This window comes from Phaseolus vulgaris, chromosome 9 (assembly GCF_000499845.2).
Source record: "Phaseolus vulgaris cultivar G19833 chromosome 9, P. vulgaris v2.0, whole genome shotgun sequence".
In the NCBI taxonomy this organism is placed as follows: Eukaryota; Viridiplantae; Streptophyta; class Magnoliopsida; order Fabales; family Fabaceae; genus Phaseolus; species Phaseolus vulgaris.
In genome coordinates this window covers 4,648,477-4,673,937 of record NC_023751.2, presented here as the reverse complement: position 1 = coordinate 4,673,937, position 25,461 = coordinate 4,648,477, and the positions used below count along the sequence as shown (strand labels likewise).

At 41.0% G+C, this 25,461-nt stretch overlaps 2 protein-coding genes across 2 annotated transcripts; one reads left to right on the top strand and one right to left on the bottom strand.

Moving 5' to 3' along the window:
- The first annotated feature begins 1,104 nt into the window (after window positions 1-1,104).
- LOC137822126 (uncharacterized) lies at window positions 1,105-15,537 on the top strand. Its single transcript, XM_068627030.1, has 3 exons — window positions 1,105-3,490; window positions 3,620-5,884; window positions 15,458-15,537. The coding sequence occupies exons 1-3, from the start codon at window positions 1,105-1,107 to the stop codon at window positions 15,535-15,537; spliced, it is 4,731 nt and encodes a 1,576-aa protein (XP_068483131.1).
- Window positions 15,538-16,761: 1,224 nt separating this feature from the next.
- On the bottom strand, window positions 16,762-20,606 carry LOC137820812 (ATP-dependent zinc metalloprotease FTSH, chloroplastic). Its single transcript, XM_068625068.1, has 5 exons — window positions 18,818-20,606; window positions 17,905-18,151; window positions 17,628-17,811; window positions 17,198-17,369; window positions 16,762-17,114 (listed from the first exon to the last, which is right to left on the bottom strand). Exons 1-5 carry the CDS (start codon window positions 20,120-20,122, stop codon window positions 16,893-16,895), a joined length of 2,130 nt encoding a protein of 709 aa, XP_068481169.1. The 5' UTR covers window positions 20,123-20,606; the 3' UTR covers window positions 16,762-16,892.
- Between the last annotated feature and the right edge of the window lie 4,855 nt (window positions 20,607-25,461).

Genomic DNA, 25,461 nt, shown 5'->3' with positions numbered 1-25,461 from the left:
CCGATGCAGTTTATATTTAAAAATAAACATAAATAATATTTTTAAATTATAAATAATAATTGCAAATAATACTCGCAACACAACTTTATTTGGTGAAAAACTATCTAAATTCCTCTGTGGTCTTAAAGTGTACTTTTACTTTAGATGCCTGTACCGTCCCGTCCCCGGGCGTTTACCAAAAGTCAAAGTCAATGCAAAGTAAGACGTAGATCGCCAAGGTAAGACATCGCCCTAAAGTTGGATGGAGGCGCTAAGACAAGGCCCACGTGCTCATTAAAGAGCTCCAAAGAAAGGCTGCATGCATGACACGTGGTCAATTAGGGCACCCACGAAGCATGATGGCACGAAAGATACGACGCTCAAGTTAGAACCCAAGCGGCCACAAGGTTAATCATTGCACTCCAAATAAGGAAAGTCCATGTGCCAGATACGCTCAGATCTTAGGAATAGCGGCGCAAGGGCCTTCTCCAAGGAACCCTAGATAAGAGCAGCAGCGCAAAGGTAAACCCTAGTTTTCACCTATATAAAGGACACGAAGAGCCCTAGTAAGGTACGCTACACAGTTTTACATGCTTTAACCTAGTTCTCATAAAGTTACGCAGAACACTAAACCCTAGTTGTTCTTGACGGCACACCCACTGTGAGCACAAGGCAATTAGGGCAACACAGCTTTAGTCACATAGTTTCAGTCACTGAGATTATCATACAATTTTCAGTCACATTGGTGTTTCTCGCTAGCTGACTTGATCGTCGGAGTGCAAACGGCCGCGAGGGCGCCCCTTTGTTCTTCTTTTTTCAGGTTCTCATAGACAAGGCAGAACGAAGGTGCCCTAGCTCGTGAGGACAAGCCACGCATAAAGACGACCCAGGTCAACCGGCTGGAACATCTGGCGCCCACCGTGGGGCCGATATAAACATCGGTTCCACCACACAAGCTTTCAGTTCCAATTCTCGAAACCCAGATAGGTTGAAAGGATCTCCAGAAAAGCCATGACCACCCGACCAGCGCGCGCTAGGAGTGAAGAGATGACCCTGCAACAACACATGGGTATGGTGCAAGGGCTGCAGGACGCGATGGCAGCCTAAAAAATAGAGCAGGAGCGCATGCAGGCAGATCTGGCAGCCTCTCAAGTAAGAAACGACGAGCTCCACCGCACCAATGAGGAGTTACGCCGTGGATGGCGTAACAGAGACGAGCCTGAAGCCGCATCCCCACCCAGGGAATTCACAACACCGTTTTCACAGGCAATTCTGGAGACAGCGATCCCCAATACGTTCACGGGACCTAAGGCAACCTTCACCGGGGTGGAGGATCCTGAGGCACACCTCACGGTGTTCCACACACAGATGTTGTTGGTAGGCGGTTCAGACGCCGTGAGGTGCAAGCTTTTCATGAGCACCTTGACGGGGATGGCTATGGACTGGTTCATCAGCCTCCCAGAGGGCCACGTCACGTCCTTCGCCCAACTTTCACAACTATTCAGAGAGCAGTATCTATCCAACAGAACTCCCGCCCCAGTCTCATATGATCTTTTCGACGTCAAGCAGTTCCAAGGCAAAACCCTAAAGGAGTACATAAGCCATTTTGGGGCCCAAGTGGTGAAAGTAGGCACCACGGAGGAACCCATGATCGTGTATGCATTCAGGAAGGGGGTACGTCCCGGATCTTTCAGTAAAACGCTTAACTGCAGCCGCCCCAAAACTTTCGCTGAAATAAGGCGACGAGCGGCAAAACACATTGCCTCCGAAGGTGAGGTGTATGAGAAGTGCACGACCGCTGCACCCACGCGACCCAAGGCACAAATACGTACGCAACCTGTTAGGGTTCACCAAGCCGCCACGGAGAGAAAGCACTTAGACAGGAAACGCGCCTATGAGCCAAGAAGGACCCAGCCTAAGGGTCAAACAGGGGAAAGAAGAGAAGGAAACAGGCCACCAAGGCACAACTTCGTGATGGAACTCAAAGATTTGATCGCAGTACCCAACATAGCCGACAGATTGAGGCCACCGGCGAAGTCTGACAGGCTTCTGGGACCCCACAAAGAATCATGGTGCGAATTCCATGAGGCGTTCGGGCATCATATCAACAATTGTTTGGCACTGGGTCACCAGTTGGATGAACTCGTAAAGAATGGTTTCCTGAAGGACTACTTGGTGGAGAAGCAGACAGGACAATCGTCAGTTGCGCAACCAGCGAGTGGCGAGGCACAACAGCACGAGGTGCCCGTCCACGGCGAGGTCCACACCATAGCGGGTGGATTCTCGGGCGGTGGGTGTACCGCGTCACAACGCAAGAAGTATGCTAGGTCCGTAATGTCAGTAGAGGCTTTTGAGGATCATTCACCCGATGTGGACATCACGTTCACCAAAGAAGATCTCAGGGACGTTGTGCCCCACGACAACGACCCCATCGTAATCTCGCTCGTTACGGCGGGAAGGATGGTACATCGAGCACTGGTGGATCAAGGGAGCTCGGCAGATGTGATGTTCTGGCCAACTTTCAAGAAGTTACAGTTGTCCCCAGACCATCTGAGGCTGTATGGGGGCTGCCTATATGGCTTTGCTGGCGACCAAGTGGAGGTCAGGGGGTACATTGAATTAAGAACGACATTCACAGACGGGACGGTGTCGCGAACAGAGAAGATCAGGTATCTGGTCGTGAATGCCCCCTCACCATACAACATCCTGTTAGGAAGGCCAACGCTCAACAGGATAGGAGGTGTGCCCTCCACAAGGCATATGAAGGTCAAACTACCTTCGATGGAGGAGGTGGTTATCACCATCCGCTCTGATCAAAAGGAGGCGAAGAAGTGCTATGAAAACAGCCTCAGAAATAGGCGATCGGTGTGCCATGTAAGCACAACGCCACCCCCTGGTGCAGGTCCCGGTCAGGGGGATCGGCGAATAGGCGCAACATTTCAAGTAATCGCTGAGGAGGACACGGTGATGCCAGATGTGGCGAGCATCACAGAGATAGAAGAAGAAAACGACCACCCGGAGACCGCCAGGGAGTCAGGGATCGCAAGGGCGGTCATCGCCAATGAAAGGAGGCTTCCGCTGGCCAAGGATTGGCTCGAGAAGGAGATCGGCGGAAAGCCATTCAAACTGGGAAAAACTCTAGATGACGAAACGCGGGACCAGATAGCCAAGGTAATAAGTAGACATCTGGATGCGTTTGCGTGGTCCGCCTCAGATATGCCGGGGATTGATCCCGACCTCTTGTCCCATCGTCTAGCAACGGACCCCCAAGTCAATGAAGAAAGAAGGCAGGCGATTAAGGAGGAAACACAGAAACTCCTATCCGCAGGCCACATCAAGGAAGTGCAGTATCCGGAGTGGCTTGCTAACGTTGTGTTGGTGAAAAAGAGCAACAGGAGATGGCGAATGTGCGTCGATTTCACAGATCTGAACAAGGCGTGCCCAAAGGATTCCTACCCTTTGCCCAGCATAGATGCCCTGGTAGACAATGCAGCAGGGTGCAAACTGTTAAGTTTCCTGGATGCCTTCTCGGGGTACAACCAGATAAAAATGCACCCCATGGATGAGGAAAAGACTGCCTTCATGACGGAAAGGTCATGCTATTGCTACAAGGTGATGCCCTTTGGGCTGAAAAACGCAGGAGCCACGTATCAGAGGCTGATGGATAAGGTGCTTACGCCTATGCTAGGGAGGAACGTGCAAGCTTATGTCGACGACATGGTCGTGACGTCCCCGAAAAAGAATCGGCACGTGGCTGATCTAGAAGAACTGTTCGCTACAATAGCCAAGTACAAGCTGAAGTTAAACCCCGAGAAATGCATTTTCGGCGTAGAAGCGGGGAAGTTTCTGGGTTTCCTCTTAACCGAAAGAGGAATCGAAGCGAACCCTGACAAGTGTGCTGCCATCCTGGCGATGAGAAGCCCTGCTACTGTCAAGGAGGTACAACAGCTTACAGGTCGGATGGCCGCTCTGTCACGATTCGTATCTGCCAGTGGGGAAAGGGGCCACCCGTATTTCCAGTGTTTAAAAAGGAATAACAGGTCTGTCTGGACGAGAGAGTGTGAAGAGGCTTTCGTAAAGCTCAAGGAGTACTTGGCGAGCCCACCGGTTCTGTGCAAACCTCAAGTAGGAGCGCCCCTCAAGTTATACTTCGTCGTCACCGAAAGGGTGTTGAGTGCAGTGCTCGTCCAAGAGCAAGATCAAACTCAGAAACTTATCTATTTTGTCAGTAAAGTGTTACAAGGTCCAGAGGTGAGATACCAAGCCTTGGAGAAGGCGGCCCTGGCGGTCGTGTTTTCGGCGAGAAGGCTGCGACATTACTTCCAGAGTTTCGCGATATGGGTGATGACTGACTTGCCCATCCAAAAAGTCCTAAAGAAACCAGATGTGGCCGGGAGGATGGTAAAATGGGCAGTGGAGTTGTCCGAGTTCAACATCAGGTATGAACCCCGAGGACCGATCAAGGGGAAAATCTTCGCCGAATTTGTGGTCGAGCTGTCCGCTGAAACAACGCGTAGTGCCGGAAACGATCATCGGTGGATACTCTCGGTTGATGGATCGTCCAACCAGCTAGGTAGTGGGGCTGGAGTCATTTTGGAAGGACCCAACGGTGTGTTAATAGAACAATCCCTGAGATTTGCCTTCAAAGCCAACAATAATCAGGCGGAATATGAGGCATTGATCGTCGGGATTCTATTGGCAAAGGAAATGGGGGCGAAGGTACTAATGGCCAAGAGCGACTCTTTGCTGATCACCGGGCAGGTGACCGGTGAATTCCAAGCCAAGGATCCACAGATGGTGGCTTACCTAGAGTATGTACAGGAGCTAAGAAGTTATTTTGCCTTGTTCGAAGTAGTGCACGTACCAAGGGAGCAGAATGCCCGAGCTGACTTGCTAGCCAAGCTCGCTAGTTCGGGCAAGGGGGGCAGGCAGAGAACTGTTATACAAGAAACTCTAAAGACACCCCGGGCGTTCGCAGCAGACCACCAGGTTCTTCAAGTTTGCAAGTCGACGGAAGGGATAGCAAGGAGTCATCGATCATTAACTCAGGAAACCTTGAGGGCACCGAGAGTTAGGGCGCACCTAGTAGAGGAAGCGAAGACAACACGAGTTTGCACCGTCTACCAACCAGACACATGGATAACACCATACCAGCGGTACATAGCGGACGGCATCCTCCCAGTGGATCCGACGGAGGCCAGAAAGGTAAAGAAAAACTCCAGCAAGTTCACCTTAATCGACGGAGAGTTATACAGGTTCGGATTTACGCACCCCCTATTAGTATGTGTGCATGGGGAAAAGTGTGTAAGAATTATGACTGAACTTCACGAGGGGATCTGCGGGAGTCACATCAGAGGTCGAGCCCTGGCGACAAGAACTCTCCGCGCAGGTTATTACTGGCCAACCATGAGGGAAGATTGCAAGGAATACGCACAGTGTTGCAATCAATGCCAGCAGCACGCTGATTGGCACAAAGCGCCCCCAGAGAAGCTAAAGTCAATCTACAGCCCCTGGCCGTTTCATACGTGGGGAATCAACATTCTAGGACCCTTTCCGCTGGCAATCAGGCAAATGAAGTACCTGGTTGTGGCAATCGAGTACTTCACAAAGTGGATTGAAGCGGAACCAGTAGCCCAGATCATCGCACACAGGATTCAGAGTTTCGTATGGAAGAACATTGTGTGCCGTTTTGGTGTGCCCAAACGTTTGGTATCGGATAATGGGACTCAGTTTGTAAGTCACCTATTGAAAAAACTGTGCGAGGATATCGGGACGCAACAGGTATTTGCTTCTGTAGAGCACCCACAAACGAATGGGCAAGTGGAGTCGGCCAATCGGGTTTTGCTGAAAGGACTGAAGAGGAGGTTGGAGAAAGCCAAAGGGTCTTGGGCTGAGGAAGTCCCCTGTATAGTGTGGGCATATCATACTACCGAGCAATCAAGAACCCACGAAACCCCGTTTAGCCTAGTGTATGGGTGCGACGCGATGATTCCAGTCGAAATCCAGGAAAGCTCGCCAAGATTCCAGAACTTCGTAGCAGAAGACTCGAACGCCGAAAGGAGAATGAATTTGGATTTGCTGGACGAGGTCAGGGAGGAGGCAAGGGTGAAGGCCGAAGCAGTAAAAAGAAGAGTCGAACGCAAGTACAACTCCAGGATGAAATCGAGGCGATTCAGAGATGGCGACTTGGTGATGAGGAAAGCCCACCAGTACGAGATGCAGAACAAGCTGTCGCCTAAGTGGACGGGACCGTTCAGAATAAGCGAAGTGCTCGGAAACGGCGCTTACCGCCTAGAGACTCTGGAAGGAGGGGCGATTCCTCGCACTTGGAACGCCACCCATCTCAAGTTTTATTACAGTTAAAACATTGTAAGTAACAATAAAACAGTTTTTCGAGGGGGCACTCTTTTTCCATGAAAAGGGTTTTTTAACGAGGTCACCCAATAAAGAAGATTTCAAAAGGTTATTAAAGTTTCCCAGTTGTCAAGCTTGCATGCTCATCGTTTTTAAACGTTTGAAAAAGAGACTTCATCGTCTTTGTTTAGTTTAAAGTAAACCCAGATCACATGCATTCAATACAAAGTTTAAAGTGTAATTTTTTAAGCCCTCATCGCCATGTGGCGATCGGAGGCACGAGTACGAAGTTTTCACGTCCTCCTCGCATGAGCGGGTGTAGGCGAAAAGAGATTAAGATAAAGTGCCACTAGGACAGAGCGTCGCCAGAAGTAGGCGTTGCCATCAGCTAATCAAGCAGAAGTCAAGTCTAGAGCAAAATAACAAGGCACGTTCAGTGCAAGTTAAAATCTGGGCGTTTAGTCCTTGAGTAGGGGTTGAGGGATTCCTTCGGGATGCCCCCTCCTCAAGTAGGAATAACTAGCCCCGGTATCAGATAAAAGATGTAAGTTAAAATCCGGGCGTTTAGTCCTTGAGTAGGGGTTGAGGGATTCCTTCGGGACGCCCCCTCCTCAAGTAAGAATAACTAGCCCCGGTATCAGATAAAAGATGTAAGCTAAAATCCGGGCGCTTAGTCCTTGAGTAGGGGTTGAGGGATTCCTTCGGGACGCCCCCTCCTCAAGTAGGAATAACTAGCCCCGGTATCAGATAATAGATGTAAGTTAAAATTCGGGCGTTTAGTCCTTGAGTAGGGGTTGAGGGATTCCTTCGGGACGCCCCCTCCTCAAGTGGGAATAACTAACCCCGGTATCAGATGATAGATATAAGTTAAATCTAGGTGCCTAGCCCTTGATCAGGGGTTAAGGGATTCCTTCGGGACGCCCCCTCCTTAAGTAGGAATAGCTAGCTCCAACATATGATATTCAGAGCAGATTGCAAGACCAGAACAGATTGCAAGACCTCTTTGCATGAGCAAGTTGAGGCACCAGAGAAAGTCCTCCTCACCCTCGAGTGAGCTCAGGCGAGATGAGATTGAAAAGCCCTACTCGCCGTTGCGAGTGTAGGCGAGAAAAGAATAAAAAGACCTCTTTCCGAGAGCGAATTAAGGCGAGATTGCAAGTTTCTTAGTACATGCAGAGGGAAGGAAGAAGGATCAGAAAGGCAGCTCTACCCCCGGATGAAGGAACTAAGTGAGCCAGACCTGTGAGCGGCGACATGGAAACGCGCATAACACTTTACAGTTCAGGCAAATGATGTTTCAGATGATAAGGCTGGCCCAAGCCTACTGCCCAGTAAGTGATCTTGCATTAAGTGTTATTGCTACGAACTAATAGTTTGTTCAGTTAAGTTGATTTTCACAGAATTAAGCACCAGTTGGTGATAAGTTGATTTCTTTAAGACAAAAGTCAATCAGTTATATCAGATGATTACACAACAGATAAAAGACCAGGCGGTCTGACGTCGCTACAAGCAGTACATCGCCAACTATCCCAATAAGCTCGGGGCGAAAACGCCGAAGGTTCAAGTGAGAAAGCTCAAACAAGCAAACATCCCTCACAAAGACGAAGGCCAAGCGAAGCCATAGGGGAAATGATCAGAAGCAGGGTGTGCACTGCAGCCCAAAGGGAAAGAACGAGAGGCAAGCGAGTGCTATCTAAGGAATTCGTGCCAAACATAACGATGGGGAATATTGGAAGTAACATGTGCGGCATGGCAAGCATGCAAAGATAAGTTGGACAACATTCAACATAAAGAAAAATGTAAAGACAGCGTTAGGGTTACAGACGGAGTTTATAACAATTGCAGGATGAAAAAATAATCCTATGGGCATCCTAAAATTTGCACGAAAAGCGAAAACATATCATTAGTGGCCCCCAGAGTTTGAGCAGAACGACGAAGAGGCCCCGTCTTCGAACCCCAAAGCCCGAGTCAGCAGTGTCCTCTGATGATCGTTTATCTTCGAACCTACGTAAAAAAGGAGTAAGGTAGACTAAGGGACAGGCGTGAAGCAGAGTATTTCCAAACAAAATCATACGAGAAATTTAGCAAAAACAAAGAGTAGGAGGGCCATAAGGAAAGCCTCACGCACATATGTATTTCCCCAAAAGTTCGGCGTTATACTCTAAACTTATCAAGGCAGCCGCGTCGAGACCTCCAGCACCCGCCAGGATCTTGCAAGCCTCCTGATCCCTTGGGGACAGCTTCTTAAGAGGCTTAGCTTTCAAGGCTCGGGCGTCCTTTGTCCAATACAAAGGAAAGCCGTCTAGAGCAGAAGGCACAAGGCTGGAACAACACACCTTGAAGAACCTGCCTTTCCACTCTCTGAAGGTTTGTTGGAAAGAGGTCAAAAGAATCCTGCCAGGAATGTTACTAAGAGTTACCCATAGGTTATTTCTCTGCCTCTTCACCTCAAAGAAGTGAGGGAAAATATCTACGGAGGGTGCATATCCAAGGAAGCCAAACAGAATGTCAAAGGCCTTCACGAAGGCCCAACTGTTGGGATACAGTTGGGCTGGGGCAGTGTTCATCTCTGTTAACAGCTCCCTCTCAAACCTAGAAAAGGGAAGGCGTACGCCGACGCACTTAAAGACTACTTGGTAAAAATAGAAAAAGGGGACTTCATCATCCCCGCACACCGGCTGATGAGAATCAAATAAAGGAGGCTTTTATTAATGGAGGAAGAGGACATCCACCCTCACATTTGAAGTTCTTCCTTCTAGTCTTCTCAAAATTAAAAGAAGACATAAAATAAAGATGAGGCCCAAGCCCAAAGCCCAAGCCCAAGCCCAAGAAGGCCAAAGCCCAAAGAGCCCAAGTCCATCCCATGAGGGGCAAGGCCAAGCTTTGAAATACTCTTGTATAGTTTTAGGAGGTGTGGTTATTAAATAAAGGAGTGTGAAAATGTAAAATAAAGTCACATTACCCATGTGACTTAGGAGAGTGGTGTAGGTGTAGTTTTTGGGAGGTGTCATAGTAGAAAAAGGTCACACCTCCCATGTGACTTGTTTTTGGTGGGAATTTCAAATGAGTTTATTTGAAATTTTCCACCTATTTTTCAGCACCTTAGGCTATAAATAGAGGTGCTTCCTTTGTAAAATTCAGATTTGAATTTATCTAAAGAAACTATACTCAAAATTGGAGTGAGCATTGGAGAGCTTTTGAGCCTTCTTCTCTAGTCTTATCTTGAAGGATCATGGTTTCCTCAAGTGGCGGCTTGCACACTCATCTAGGAGCATCCATACTTCTAGTGGCGTGATCATCCAACCTTTCTTCCATCTTCATGAGCATTCTCTTCTCCTTCCTTTCTTCTCTTGTTAATTTCCTTGTCTTAGCTTGTTTCCTAGTTGTTTTGGTTCGGCAATTTCAGCTTGTTATTGTGTAGCTATGGTTCATTTGTGTTCTTGGCTGTTCTTCATCTTTTCTTCTTCAATTCCAGCAATTTGATTCGGTACCTTACTGTTTTGTTTTGTTAATTAGTGTTTTTGCCTTTCCTCCATCTCTTTTGGTTCAATTTGACAATATGTGGAACATCCAAATGAGTTTGGGATTTGGTACTAGTTTTTGGTGAGTTCTTGTCTTAGAACAATGATCCAACTCTAAGAAAAGTGTCTCAATAATGTCCAGCTCAAGGTGATTCCTAAGAATGTCAAGAATCATTCTCCATATGGCTAGTGGAATCACATCATGTGGTATCATGAGTCTTAGGTTCTTCTTGTTTAATTGTTGAGTTGTGTAGCACTTTATTTCAAGAGCTCTTTTAATTTTCTTGCAATTTAAGTTTCTGTTTTAGGTGTTACTTGAGTATTCTTGCTGTTTTTCTTTTATACCAAGTGTTTGTGAAAAGGTTTATGGCACTCATTCTTCTTATGAGTATGGTTGCTCTTTTGGAATGGCATTATCCTTCCTAGAGTTTACCTTAAGCTTCCTTTCACTTGTTGTTAAAATTTGTGATGTGTCTTTTAATTTTGTAATCATGTCAAGTTTTGTCTTAGTCATGTTATTCCATAATTGTCATTACTTCTTGTAGTACTTTTATTGCTTTGATTGTTTCTTGCTTTGGTTTACTTTCTGTTTTTGAGTTTATTGCTTGATCCTTTGTGCATTTTCATTTTTTAGATTTGAGTTCATGCTTGTATTCTAGTTCTATACAAGTTCCTTTACACAATTTCCATTATGTCTTTGCTAGTTCATCATACTGTTTTTCATTCCTAAATAGGTTCCTCTGTTTTCTTACAAACGTGCTACTGTTTTCAATTTACTGCAATTAATTGGCTCACTGGAAATTTGTGAAAATTTGGATTTACATTCTTCCAAGTGTTACAAAACCATAGCAAAAAGAAGCACTAAAAAATTCCAAGTACACAAAAAATGATAAATAAAATACGAAAAGTGTACATTACTGCCGAACAAAAGACGGTAATTGGGCAGCAATTTTGAAAAATTTATTTCTCTCAATTGGCTTACTGTTTTTAGTTCGTTCCAGTGCCATTATTGAGTTGAGACATTGAAGTTTATGTGGTTATTTTTCACATTCCAGTTCGCTTTGAATCGTTCCAGTTAAATCTGTTAACATAGCACAGTTTGCATACAACACTTTTTCTTGTAGTTCTGTTTTTGTTTTTATAATCTACTCTAGTACTTTTCTCTAGGACTCTTTTGATGTGCCTTCTTTCTTCATTGAGTTCTTTATTTTCTTGATTGTCTTTCATTCATTAATCTTTGAGTTTGTCTTACATACAGTATTCCTTTTGCAATTACCTTTCTTTGCTTATACCTTTTCTTGTTTGTCTTTATTGTTTCATTGGTTTTGTGGTGGTTGCTTTTGAGATTGGTGTGCTTGCTTTGACATCTTTCATTTGAGGATTCCAAGGCCTCAAGATCAGATTGGTGCAAGGACATTATTTCTTTGACAGTGACCTATTTTTTTTTCTGCCTCATTTCACTTCGGCATTTTGGCTTAAAACACTCACTGTTTTTGCTAATTTTTGTTTCTTAACTTGTTTGCTGTTTTTGTGTGTTTGCTGTTTTTTATTTGCAAAATGGCTGGCTATTCAAGTGGTGCATCTTACAAACAGCATTCTTCTTCCAAAGCTTCAATCCTTGGTGAAGAAGAACATAGAAGAAGGAGGCATCACCATCATTCTCATGAAGAGAGCTATAACCGTGACCAAAGATATCACCAAGTGTTCAACATTGCTTGTAAAAAAGTCCCTAATTTTAATGGTGATAGTGATCCTAATGTGTATTTAGATTGGGAGACTAAGGTTGACCATTATTTTCATGTGTATAGGGTCCAAGATGACGATAAACTTAGGATAGTTTCTTCATCCTTTTTGGGCTATGCCAAAGAATGGTGGCATAAAATTGTAATGGACATTATATATCGCAAGAAACCTCCCGTGGTTTCTTGGAATGCTTTGAAAGAGTGTATGCGCGCGAGGTTTGTTCCTCCTTCTAGGAAGGAACACTTGTTGAAGTTCCAAAGGCTTCCTCAAGGACATAGGATGGTAGAAGAATACATTAAAGATTTTGAAACAACTTTGACTAAAATGAATATGCATGCTAATGAAGAGTCAAAGCTAAAATGGTTTGTACGTGGTTTGAGAAGAGATATTAGAGAAATTGTAGAATTAAATGAGTACTCTTCTTTAAAGAAAGTGTTTCGCCAAGCCATCAAGGTAGAATCCTATCTTTTGAAAACAACTTTCAAAAATACTCATGATTATAATTTCTACAACTCTTCTAGGAAGGATGCCAACAAAATGTCTACTCAAAATTGTCCTTCCAATTTTTCCAAACAAACCATGTTTCCAAAGAAAGTTTCTACTACAAATCCTTCTAATCCTAAGTCACCTACCCAACCTTCAAATATCAAATGTTTTAAATGTTTAGGTTTTGGACACATAGCTCTTCATTGTCCACAAAAGCAAATCTTAAAGATAAACAAGGTAAAACAAGACCTACCTCACCCACCTACCACAAGTAAAAAAGAAAAAGACAAAGAAGGCCAAGTTGACATGGATCTAATCCTTTATCCTCCAAGGTGTTTTCCTTCCTTATCTTTTTCCTTACCCAAGGTTCCTATTTCACCACCATCTTGGTTAAAAACTACTAGGGATAATTTGTTCATACCTCCTAATGGTTGTCACCATTTAAGAGGTCTTTTTCCAAAACATCACATCATTCCCAAACAAATTTTTCCAACTTGGTCGATTTATAGAACCTCCTTTTCTGAAATCCCATTATTTACAAATGCTAAGTCATGTTTACATTTTTCTTCCACTTTTAATTGTAAAACTAAACTGACTTTGTTATATGCAGGGATTCAGAATTCGTGGACGAATTCTCTCCAACTCGAGGAGTATGATGAGAATCAAATAAAGGAGGCTTTTATTAATGGAGGAAGAGGACATCCACCCTCACATTTGAAGTTCTTCCTTCTAGTCTTCTCAAAATTAAAAGAAGACATAAAATAAAGATGAGGCCCAAGCCCAAAGCCCAAGCCCAAGCCCAAGAAGGCCAAAGCCCAAAGAGCCCAAGTCCATCCCATGAGGGGCAAGGCCAAGCTTTGAAATACTCTTGTATAGTTTTAGGAGGTGTGGTTATTAAATAAAGGAGTGTGAAAATGTAAAATAAAGTCACATTACCCATGTGACTTAGGAGAGTGGTGTAGGTGTAGTTTTTGGGAGGTGTCATAGTAGAAAAAGGTCACACCTCCCATGTGACTTGTTTTTTGTGGGAATTTCAAATGAGTTTATTTGAAATTTCCCACCTATTTTTCAGCACCTTAGGCTATAAATAGAGGTGCTTCCTTTGTAAAATTCAGATTTGAATTTATCTAAAGAAACTATACTCAAAATTGGAGTGAGCATTGGAGAGCTTTTGAGCCTTCTTCTCTAGTCTTATCTTGAAGGATCATGGTTTCCTCAAGTGGCGGCTTGCACACTCATCTAGGAGCATCCATACTTCTAGTGGCGTGATCATCCAACCTTTCTTCCATCTTCATGAGCATTCTCTTCTCCTTCCTTTCTTCTCTTGTTAATTTCCTTGTCTTAGCTTGTTTCCTAGTTGTTTTGGTTCGGCAATTTCAGCTTGTTATTGTGTAGCTATGGTTCATTTGTGTTCTTGGCTGTTCTTCATCTTTTCTTCTTCAATTCCAGCAATTTGATTCGGTACCTTACTGTTTTGTTTTGTTAATTAGTGTTTTTACCTTTCCTCCATCTCTTTTGGTTCAATTTGACAATATGTGGAACATCCAAATGAGTTTGGGATTTGGTACTAGTTTTTGGTGAGTTCTTGTCTTAGAACAATGATCCAACTCTAAGAAAAGTGCCTCAATAATGTCCAGCTCAAGGTGATTCCTAAGAATGTCAAGAATCATTCTCCATATGGCTAGTGGAATCACATCACCGGCTCCCCTAGGGAACAAGGGAGCACGACGATGTCATCATCATGCCTCTTTGCGAAGGCACGACAGTTATAGGAACACTCTTCCCCCACGTGTTCCCTCAGGGCCCTGGTGGAGAGTAAGCAAGAATACTCGTCGAGGAGTTCACTCGAAGCCCATGGGTAAAGATCTTTGTGAGCCACTCTGGAAGAGGCAGGGTTGGCAGACATTTTAGTACGTGCTATCTGTGAAGAAGCTAAAGACCAAAGAGGAAGGGCTCAGCAGTAGAGTAGAGGAAGGGGCTGGCAAAGAAAGAACACAGGGGAAGTTCTTGAGAAGAAGACGAATAGTGCAAGAAAGATGCGAAAGAGGTAAAGACAGTGAGTTAAGGTACGAGGTTTTCAAAGATTTGAGCGCTACAATTAAAGCACTAAAGAACATTAAAGCAAACGTCCTACGACTGGGCCACGTGTCACGAGGTTAAGGTGCGAACTGAAGTGTCACTTTTCTCGCTTAGAGAATATCACATCGTCAGAGTCCTTGAGGGTACGCCGCGTCGGCGACGCAGAGAATGTCACGTCAATCGGTCAGGAGGCGACACATCATCATAACGCCGCGGGGGCAGCAGGGGCGAGGCCTTAGTCTTTTCGCTGAAACAAGTGCCAGCTCAAGACTGGGGGGCTTGTGTACCGTCCCGTCCCCGGGCGTTTACCAAAAGTCAAAGTCAATGCAAAGTAAGACGTAGATCGCCAAGGTAAGACATCGCCCTAAAGTTGGATGGAGGCGCTGTGGGACCCTCCGCACAGAGTAAGCGATCGGGTCAAAGGGGCACGTGACAAGGTCCACGTGCTCATTAAAGAGCTCCAAAGAAAGGTTGCATGGATGACACGTGGTCAATTAGGGCACCCACGAAGCATGATGGCACGAAAGATACGACGCTCAAGTTAGAACCCAAGCGGCCACAAGGTTAATCATTGCACTCCAGATAAGGAAAGTCCATGTGCTAGATACGCTCAGATCTTAGGAATAGCGGCGCAAGGGCCTTCTCCAAGGAACCCTAGATAAGAGCAGCAGCGCAAAGGTAAACCCTAGTTTTCACCTATATAAAGGACACGAAGAGTCCTAGTAAGGTACGCTACACAGTTTTACATGCTTTAACCTAGTTCTCATAAAGTTACGCAGAACACTAAACCCTAGTTGTTCTTGACGGCACACCCACTGTGAGCACAAGGCAATTAGGGCAACACAGCTTTAGTCACATAGTTTCAGTCACTGAGATTATCATACAGTTTTCAGTCACATTGGTGTTTCTCGCTAGCTGACTTGATCGTCGTAGTGCAAACGACCGCGAGGGCGCCCCTTTGTTCTTCTTTTTTTAGGTACTCATAGACAAGGCAGAACGAATGTGCCCTAGCTCGTGAGGACAAGCCACGCATAAAGACGACCCAGGTCAACCGGCCGGAACAATGCCTTTTTTTTTATTACACTAAATCTAAACAAAATAAACATTTAAACAAATAAAAAAATGGTCTGGGGATTAGCAAAAGTTAAACAAGTTTTTTTAAAAGAAAGTTAATTTGACATGAGTAATAAAGGACCAGAGAAACCTGGAGAAAATGATGAACTGATTGCAAATTTGAGAAGAGTGAAAATAATCAATTTGTGGTAACAACAATGTATTTGTTATGTTTTTTTTAGGTATACATATTTGCGGATTTTCACAACCTGTTGTGTCAAATGTGCACATTTTATCTTCAGAAATATTGGCTGCACTCTAGGAGATTAATCGTGTAAAAGCACTGTCTGAGATTTGTTCTCATAGTATTCGTCAAAGAGTGTTTCTTCCTACACCTCCATACTTTTTTGTGCCACCCCATATTAAATGTGAAAATATCTTTTAATCCTTTTTTACCACCTCTATACATAAGCTAGAAGAGGTTTTTGGTTCCAGAAAAGTGTTATCTAAATTTATAAAATCCTATGGATTATGTAATCCGGATACATAATCCGGAAGCCAATCTGATATCTAAAAAAGACTTCCGAATTATGTAATCCAGAAGCTAATCACACATATGAAAAAAAGATTTTCAAATTATATAAATTTATGTATAGAAAAGAATTCCGAATTATATGTTATCCAGAAGCTAATTACAAAAGGCTTCCGAATTACATAAACCGAAAGTTGTAATCCGAAGTATTAAAGAAGGGTAATTTTGGAATACAAAAACTTACCGGGGTGGCACGAGAAGGTATGGAGGTATAGGAAGAAACAGTCAAATTTTATTGATGACCAAATAGAAATATGGCAAAGGGAGTTAAGATGTACTAACTTGTAAAGACACAAATTCTTTATGTGTAAGTTTCAAATGTTACTTCGTACACGTCTTCGGATACGTGTTTAGTCGTCTTTGCAAGAGAGGACTCAACAAACATGGGAATGTCGGAAGCAAAAAAGTCATGGTGACATCATTTTATGCGAAGGATTATAGACTACAGTTGAGTATTACTTCGCAAGACCATACTACATTTCAAAGAACTTTATTGAAGCATGGTATGTTACGGACATGTGATCCAATGGTTTGAGTTGCAGAGTTAGCCTTTTACAAAGGCAATAAGGTTACCTATTAAAACTCGGAACACATGCTCCTCTTCCGTAAATGTGGTGTACAGTTCATGTTTTAAAATACAGAAAAATCCTACATGAGGATCGGAATTCCTTGAGAATCCCCCGAAAATTCTTGAAGCATGTTACCATGGTCGTACCCTCAGGCACAATCATACTCCACCTCCTAGTAGGAAGGGTTATGTAATAACAAAGAGAGAAATACCACAATAACAAAAGGATAGCTGGATAAGTTTCTCCAAGTATTATTCAATCCACAGAATTTGTTTACGGAGACCGAAAAGAGTCAGGACTCAGTATGAGTCATGACCTTCAGCATCTAGCAGAATTTCAGACTGAAACAAGGACAACTATAGAGAGGAATCAGTATAGAATGAGGTTACCCAAGTCAGCTGTTGTGCTATTTTTTTTTTCTCCTTGAATTTGATAAAATATTTAATTGATTCGTACAGTGTACATGTCTGAGCGTATATTAAAGTACAAACATGATTCTATGACTTACGTGTATGATTATGCAACATATAATTCGGCCTTTCCATCAATGAATAGACTCATGAACTCTTCACCATCAACAGTTTCTTTTTCTATGAGAAGTTGAGCAAGCTTGTGAAGGATGTCAATGTGAGTTGTGATAATATTTGTTGCCCTAGAATATGCTCTCTCTACCAGTTCCCGTACTTCCGCATCCACTACATCGGCAGTTGCCATGGAGTAATCCTTTTGCGTTGACATCTGCATTACAAGCATTTGAAAAGGTGAGGCAGAGTTCAAGAAATCAAGGTAAAGACGTCCAACTATTTAAGGTCACGGCCTACCTGTTGACCCAAGAATGGATTTCCTCCAGGTCCACCAATAGCAACTTGTCCAATTTTTTTGCTGAATCCAAATCTCTCAACCATCTGCCTTGCCACTCGTGAAACTTGCATGAAGTCGTTTGATGCTCCAGTAGTGACATTTTCCTGGCCAAAAATAACCTCTTCAGCGACCCTGTTTGGCCACAGATATGAAATTTGTCAGATAATACTTAGAGCTGAAAACTCTGAATCTCACATCCACAAGAGTCCATTAAAAGTATACATCAGGAGCCAATAAAAAGTGCAGTTTATATACAGATCACTAAGTAGGCTATTAAGCCAATTGACAACAAGTGGAGTAGCTGTGATATAAGAGCGACTAGCAAACATTAAAGTCCAAAATCAAACAAAGTAACAGTGCATGTTTCCGTGAATTGAAAGGTGCACTGACCTTCCACCCAGAGCAACAGCCATCTGATTTTCCAAGTAGCTTCTACTGTACAATCCAGACTCGAGCCTCTCTTCACTTGGAGCAAAGAATGTGAGACCACCAGCTTGGCCACGAGGAATAATTGATATCTTGGCTACGGGGTCATATTCAGGCATTAAAGCACCAACCAAAGCATGGCCAGCCTCTGAAAATAAACATGGAAAAAATAAGGTTGAACACCAAAATGCAAGCCAACACCTCCCAAAGTTCAGTATTTTAACATACAAAAAATACACACCGTGATATGCTACTAATTTCTTCTTCTCGTCTGAGACCACAGCGTTTTTCTTTTCAGGTCCAGCTATGATCCTTTCAAGCGCATCAGATATCTCATCTTTACTTATTTCCTTGAGGTCACGCCTGGCTGCAAGAATAGCTGCTTCATTCATCAGATTCTGCAGATCAGCCCCAGTGAATCCCGGGGTTCGCCTTGCAATTTTATCAAAGTCAACATCCTTTGCAAGCGCCTTTCCTCTTGAATGCACCTAACAGAGAACAAGAGATGATTAATCAAGAAGTCCAGATACAGAAATGTATAGAACGATCTACGCGCATTGCACACAAAGGTTGACCTACCAAAAATTCCCAAATCCACCAATATAATTAAAAGTAGAGAAAATTTAGATGCTGAGGTGCTCTTGGTTTTTCTCCTCCAATCAAATTCAAAATTTTACATTAATAATGTTTATATAAAAATGTTGGCATCACACTCTCTAATACTATAATTAGCAAAAACTTGATGAAAATCAGAAATTTATGAGTCTCATTCCTGATTTAATGATCCTCTACTCATAATTTTGTATTCTCCAACCAATAAACTTTAACAACGGTAAACACTCTTGAACGTAGTGTTAAGACACCGTGATGCTGGCACTCTCAACTAAAAATAAGTTCGCTAAGTTATCAAAGTGAAACTCTAATCCCAGTTAGAGAAATATCAACACATTTTTTAACTCACTCTGCTGAACACATTCTCTAATAATAGTTGGTTATGTTAAACACATTTTCTACTATTATTAGTTGATAATGTGTTAAAAGCGTGTCAAAGAATGCATTGCCATTAGTCATGTTGTAATTAAATGACAGCATAAAAAACAGGAAGGAACTGATATAATTAAATAACAACATTCGAGAAAGGATTTATGGCTCACCTGAAGGATCTTAACTCTGCCAGCAACATCAGGTCTATCTACAGTAACTTGCCTATCGAACCGGCCAGGCCTTAACAAAGCAGAATCAAGAACATCAGGTCTGTTAGTTGCAGCCAAAACGATAACTCCAGAATTACCAGAAAACCCATCCATCTCCGTGAGAAGCTGGTTAATGGTCTGTTCCCTCTCATCGTTCCCACCTCCAAGCCCCGCCCCTCTCTGCCTCCCGACGGCGTCAATCTCATCAATGAAAACAATGCACGGCGCCTTATTCTTCGCCTTCTCAAACAAATCCCTCACCCTCGACGCACCAACCCCCACAAACAGCTCCACGAACTCTGAAGCCGCGCACGAGAAAAACGGCACTCCCGCTTCCCCCGCCACAGCCCTAGCTAGAAGCGTCTTCCCGGTTCCCGGTGGCCCGACCAGAAGACACCCCTTCGGAATCTTCGCACCCAGCGCAGTGTACTTATCAGGGTTCTTCAAAAAATCAACAACCTCTTGCAGCTCAAGCTTCGCTTGGTCTGCGCCCGCCACGTCACCGAAGGTAACACCGGTTTCCGGGACTTCTTGGAATTTGGACTTATTCCGCCCGAAGTCCATGGGCCCTCCAAGCCCACCGGGGCCCCCGGGGCCTCCTTGGGCCCTTCGGAAGAGGAAGAATAGGCCGGCGAATGCTAGAAAGGGGAAGAGCAAGTTGCCTATGATGTTGAACAAGCCGTTAGGTGATTCGGCTTCGGCGACGGAAATGTCGACACCGTTCATGGCGAGGATGTCGATGAGGTCGGGGTCATTGGGGACGACAACGGAGGCTCGACGGCCGTCAACGGCGGTTAGTTGGAGGGCGGAACCGTCTTTGCTGAACCTGACTCGCTCGACTTTACCCTTCTTAACGGCGTTCAAGAACTCGCTGTAGCGCCAATTGGTGCCTTCGGGGAGGTCGGAAGAGGCTTGGGGTTTGGGTGCTGTGAGAAGGTTCGTAGAGAAAGGTGAGGAGGTTGAGTTGGAGGGGTTTAATTGGCTCTGTTGCGCTTCGATTACAGGTGGAGGGGTGACGTTGTCAGCGGCTAGGGCGTGTGGGGTGGCAGAGAGAGTGGCGGAGGAAAATATAAGGGCCGCTAGAGCAGCTTGTGAAGATGCGGAATTCAGTTTTTCCGAATTGGGTTTGTGAGCTTTTAAGATGGTTCTCTTGAAAATAAACGGTAACAGAGTGGATTGTTTTGTTGTTTTCGGTGTTGGGGGCGATACCACGACCTTCCTTCCGAGAAAGTTTGAAGAGAGCAACGCGCTGGTGGCGAAGGCCATCGTAACTGGGAACGATTCAGTGCCTGATGCAGATACCTTTGATCTCTTCCTCTTATTCTACCTTCTAAGTTACTCTAGATTTTGGATTTAGAAAGTGTGTGTTGCTATCTATGCCACGAAGGGATGATTAACACTGCACACTTAAAACAATGAAGTGGGAAATGGAGATTTTAGGAGAATCTTAGGACTGGGATTTTGCTTCGGCTACCTGCTTCCATCTATGCCATAGATTTTGATGGTGTTTCTTTCTCCGATACGTGGCCTAAACTATATCCATTTATTTATCCACTCCTCCGTCATAATAAACCCAAGAAAGAAAAACCAAAAGGCAAATTCTTCCTACACCCAACATTTGGAACCTGCACCATTACAATTTTAAAATTTCGAAAATACCCTTTATTCCAGAAATCAAAATCCATAATAGATAATAATACATTCTGCAAAAATAAATACGAAAGAGTTGTGACAATTTCTTCCTCACCATATGAATTTCAGCATGCACCCAATCAGCTTTATGAATTTCAGCATGCACCCAATCAGCTTTAGAAGATGACAAAAATACCCCTCTTAAATGAAGAAAATAACCTTACACAAAAATGGGAAAAATTATTTTTGAAACTTTTATTTGAAATATTTTGGATTTTAATTTTCGGAACATATTTTTGAATTCTGAATTTTTTTATCCAGTTTAGTTGTGTTCATAATTTTTTTTCCAGCATGTATTTTTTTATTTCTCAATTATAATTATTATTTTGGATTTTTTAATTTGAAATAAGGGTAGTTTTGGAAATTTAAAAAATTGATATGGTGGTGAAGGTTAAAATTGATATGGTGCAGGAGGGTAGTTTTGAAAATTTATAAAATTGATATGGTGCAGGAGTGTAGTTTTGGAAATTTATAAAATTAATATGGTGGAGGTTAAAATTGATATGGTGGAGGAAGAATTTGCCAAAACGAAATCAAGTGTGGTCTCGTTTTACTGGACTTTATATAGCTCACTCAAGTTCATCTTAACTGATTGGCTATTTCTCCCTGCACCCCCAACAAACAAATGACTTCCTCCACTCTATTATTATTATTATTAAAAAAAAACTACTTTACTCCTTTTAAAAATACTTTTGGATTACTTTTTGGAATATTTCCATAACATACTTTCCGGAATACATTTTATGAATTCTAGATTTATCATTTTGAAAATTAATAAAATGTGTTCTGGAAAATATATTTCAAAATTATTTTTTGTCTTTCAAATTTTCTATTCCAGAAACACATTTTACTTACAGAATTTCTATTTAAAAAAAAAAATTGTTTACGGAATAATTGTGGTATTGCATACAATGTAGGGTGCAGTAAAAAAAATTAGAGGTACAGAAAGAAATATCCTCACTGATTTTGTCACTGGGCCTAATCTATTACAATAGAAAATTGGACAGTAGCTATTTACATTCCCCCTCCTACTAATGCACTATCCCTCCTTCTTCTTCACAAAAAATACACTACCCTCTTTGCACTCAGCACTTTTTTTTTCTCCACAATCCTACATAAAACCCCACAAATCTCTTCATTTTGTGAAGAATGAAAAAAAACTCTTCACCCTCTCCCCATCCACTCTCTCACTCTCAAAACCATGGAAACAAATAAAAAAAACACTCATCCTCCTCTAACTTGAAATCAAACACACCCTAAAAAGAATTGAAGTTCATTGGAAATGCACAAATACATCTATAAGGATTCACTCTTTGAAATCTTTATTCCAATTTCATTAATTATTTCCTCAATATTGTTCTTTCCCTCAAATATACTCGTTGTAAATAACACATTTTTTGTCTCTATCCTTTGTAAATTTCATACTTTTATATAATTGATTATGTATATAAATAATAACCAAATATTTACAACATAATGATTAGGTAAAAAGCATAATAAATAATGAGGTTTAAGTTATATAAATTATAAATACTATTAATTTTTTATTAATATATATTCTGTATTATAGTAAAATATAATATTTTTAATATTTTATTAATATACATTTTCTATTGTGGAAATAAATAATTAAAATAAAACTATTAAAATGATAAATAAAATAATTAATTTAATATGTTATTAATAATTCTAACATCTCAAAATTTACAACGCAATATTTTTCAAATAAAATATATTAAATTATATTAATTTTTAATAATTTAAAATTTTAATCATTTTTAAGTATTATATGATCAATTTTTTTTTTAAAGTTAAAAAAAAAGGAAAAAGGAGAAGATATAGAAGAGATAAGTAAGCGATGTAAATGTCTCTATCTTTTTCTTCGTCATTACATGCATTAAAAACAAATAAAAAAAAGCCTTTTTCCAATAATATAGCTTAAAGATAGAGAAAATAAAGGTATAAAGGTTATAGAAATTAAGATAGGTATTATTAGTGAAATTCTTGTAGTCAACAACAATTATTAGGGTGAGAGAATGAGACATTTATTATCATTCTGTTTATTTTATAATTATATTTGTTGATTAAGGTGTCTATAACCTCGTTTTATTTATTTTTAAATCTTATACTTACATCTAGTGACTGAGGTGTAACCTCATCTTATTTACTGTTTTTTTGTTATTTTTCTTTTTAATTATAGTTTTATGAGAACCTTCTGATGGATTGTTTGTAAGGTTCAAGACTGAATTAATTATTTTTTTATCAATTATACCCTTACTTTTGAAAATATCAAAGACAATCAATATATTCTTTAAAGGAGACTTAATGTATCAACCATAATTTATTGTTTTTCAATTTTTCATCTATTTTCTCATGAATTAATAAAATTTATTTATTTTATTTAAAATAATACCATATTACCAAGTGAACTTTAAGTCTAACTCAATTTCATAAAACCAACTTATAAGGTGAAGTTTGCACCCACTTATATATAATGAATTGTCTTGATCTCTAGTGAAGGATCTCCAACCGATGTAAAAGTGAAATTATAAAAAAAATTAAAACAAAAGTGGGTACTTGCACTATAGAGAGTTGAACTTGAAGACTTTCATATAAGACAAGATAATATTGGCACAAACTAGCAAAAAGTTGAAGATTCTCTTGAAGTTTATCAAGATGTTAACTCTCATAAGTGTTTCTTGAAAGAAGAAAAGAAATAACAAGAGATTTTGGCTTAATTGAAATGCCTAAACGTGGATTTAGTTTAAATAAATTTCCAGAATAAGCTAGTGATGAGGAAGATAGTGATGATGAAAGAGTAGTTTTCCAGGAAAAAAAGTAGTAGTTATAAAGATGTTTTAAATTTATCTTCCAAAAAAGAGTTATCTGATGTGAACCTTGAAACTTACGTGAACTTTGAATGTTTGTATTTTTGTAAGTTAATATTCTAATTTCTGTTTCTGTGTCAAATCTATTTTATTATTATTACAACCATATTCTATTAAGTCACAAAATGTTTATTAATGTAACTGCACGAAATAGGTAAGGTAAATTAGAGGAAAAAATATCTTTAATCAACCCAACCAATGTGAATGACTATAGTTCAATTAATATTTAAATAATTTAATTTTTTTAACACTAATATTGGATTGCACTTCATTTAAATGAGTAATTCTTCTTATTTTTTTTTATATATAACTACAATCTTAAAAATATGCGATTCAATTTCATCAAATAAAAGTCTTCGAATGATTTCACCACTTTTCCTAACAAGCTCATAAATATTTTTAGGTGATTTCTTATGTTGCAATAACTATATCACACTAAAAAAATCTAAGATTTAAGACATTTAAATATGGATAGATTTTGTTCGTTGACACATAAATGAATAATTCATATAATTAATATTTTGTAACTGTTTAAATAAACTCAATATCATCATGATTAATATGAGTTATTGTATTATCTTGCTTAATAAATATTGGAGATCTTAAATCATCTCTTGATCAATTTTCTCAATAAAAAAATGATCTTATAACATATGGTATTAATGTAGTTATTACTTTTATACCACTCTACATATAATTTTATTAACACTTGTTCTTTTAACTGATTTTTGAGTATGAACTAGGAAAACACCAAATTTTGTAGACATTTCCTTGTGAATCAAATATTAATAGAGTTAAAGTAATTAATAATATATTTTTTTTTATAAAAAATATGTTTTAAAAATTGTTTTCGTACGGGGTTTGGGGCTTAGAGAACTGTTGAGAGGATTCTTCTTTCTCCTTCTATTGATCGATCGTATTGTCCTTCAACTCTCTTGCTTGCAAACTCCTCGCTCTTCCTTCCTAGCCTCGGTTCTTGGTCTTCTCGTAATCCATACTCAGAGGGTACCTGCAGAAAGCATTCCGACGCTCAAGTTAGCAAAAACGTTTGGTACTCGGTTCTAAGAACACTATATATGATGACGTACCTGATTCTTGGAATATGTACTATTTATATTACCTTTGGTGGACTTTCCTTATTGGGCTAGGTTAAAGAGTTGGATCGCATTTAGGGCTGCATTACTTAGCTCCTAATCATGCATTAGCTTTGCTGACCTTGATTGAGCGTAATTGGACTTGTGTTGTCAGTCGACCCTATAGACGTGGGCCTCTACCTCGATCGAGGGACGGAGACGTGACATCAGTCGTACGACCCTCACTGGTACACTTGCCCACCAAGCTCGATGATGATTGATCCGAAGAGTCATTTGAGAGTGATATGTCGGTCGGGCTTCTGAGTTTGGTGTGACAATTGGGGTTCTCGATGCCCGACGTGACGTCAGGTGACACCTGCATGCATGACATAAACATCCAAAAACACGTAGATGAGAAATATCACACAATTTTTTGTATAATTTTTCATAGGGAGTAGCATTATTAAGCAGCGGAGTAGGCATACAATTAATAAGAAAAGCAACATGTTGCACAACAAAATACCAAAAAATAGCAGGAAGACTAGAATGAAAAAGTAAAGTTCGAGTGACATTCAAGAGGTGTTGACGTTTTCTCTCAACAATTCCATTTGTTCAGGTGTCTCAATACAAGTAGTTTGATGTATAATGCCTTTGGATGCAAATATATCATGCATGGAAAACTCAATGCCATTATCACTGCGAATGATTTTAACTTTGGTAGAAAACTGATTTTCAGCATAGGTTATAAAATTGGTAACATTAGCCCTAGCTTCAGATTTATTATGCATAGGAAAAATCCAGGTTTACCTAGTAAAGTCATCTACTATAGTAAGAAAAAATTTATGACCAAGCATTGAAACAACAAAACAAGGATCCCAAATGTCAATATAAAGTAATTCAAAAGGTTAAGCAGTTCTAGTATCACCAAGGAAAAAAGAAAGTTTTCTTTGTT

Bases quoted from the DNA above. Each gene is read 5' to 3' on its own strand.
- LOC137822126 (XM_068627030.1), top strand. From the start codon at position 1,105: ATGCAGGCAGATCTGGCAGCCTCTCAAGTAAGAAACGACGAGCTCCAC. The intron at 3,491-3,619 runs GTTTCCTGGATG...TGAAAAACGCAG, and splicing joins AGCAGGGTGCAAACTGTTAA to GAGCCACGTATCAGAGGCTG. The intron at 5,885-15,457 runs GTATAGTGTGGG...TGTTTTTTTTAG, and splicing joins TTGGGCTGAGGAAGTCCCCT to GTATACATATTTGCGGATTT.
- LOC137820812 (XM_068625068.1), bottom strand. From the start codon at position 20,122: ATGGCCTTCGCCACCAGCGCGTTGCTCTCTTCAAACTTTCTCGGAAGG. The intron at 17,812-17,904 runs GTGTGTATTTTT...GTTTATTTTCAG, and splicing joins GAAATTAGTAGCATATCACG to AGGCTGGCCATGCTTTGGTT. The intron at 17,370-17,627 runs GTCAGTGCACCT...GTGGCCAAACAG, and splicing joins GCTGTTGCTCTGGGTGGAAG to GGTCGCTGAAGAGGTTATTT.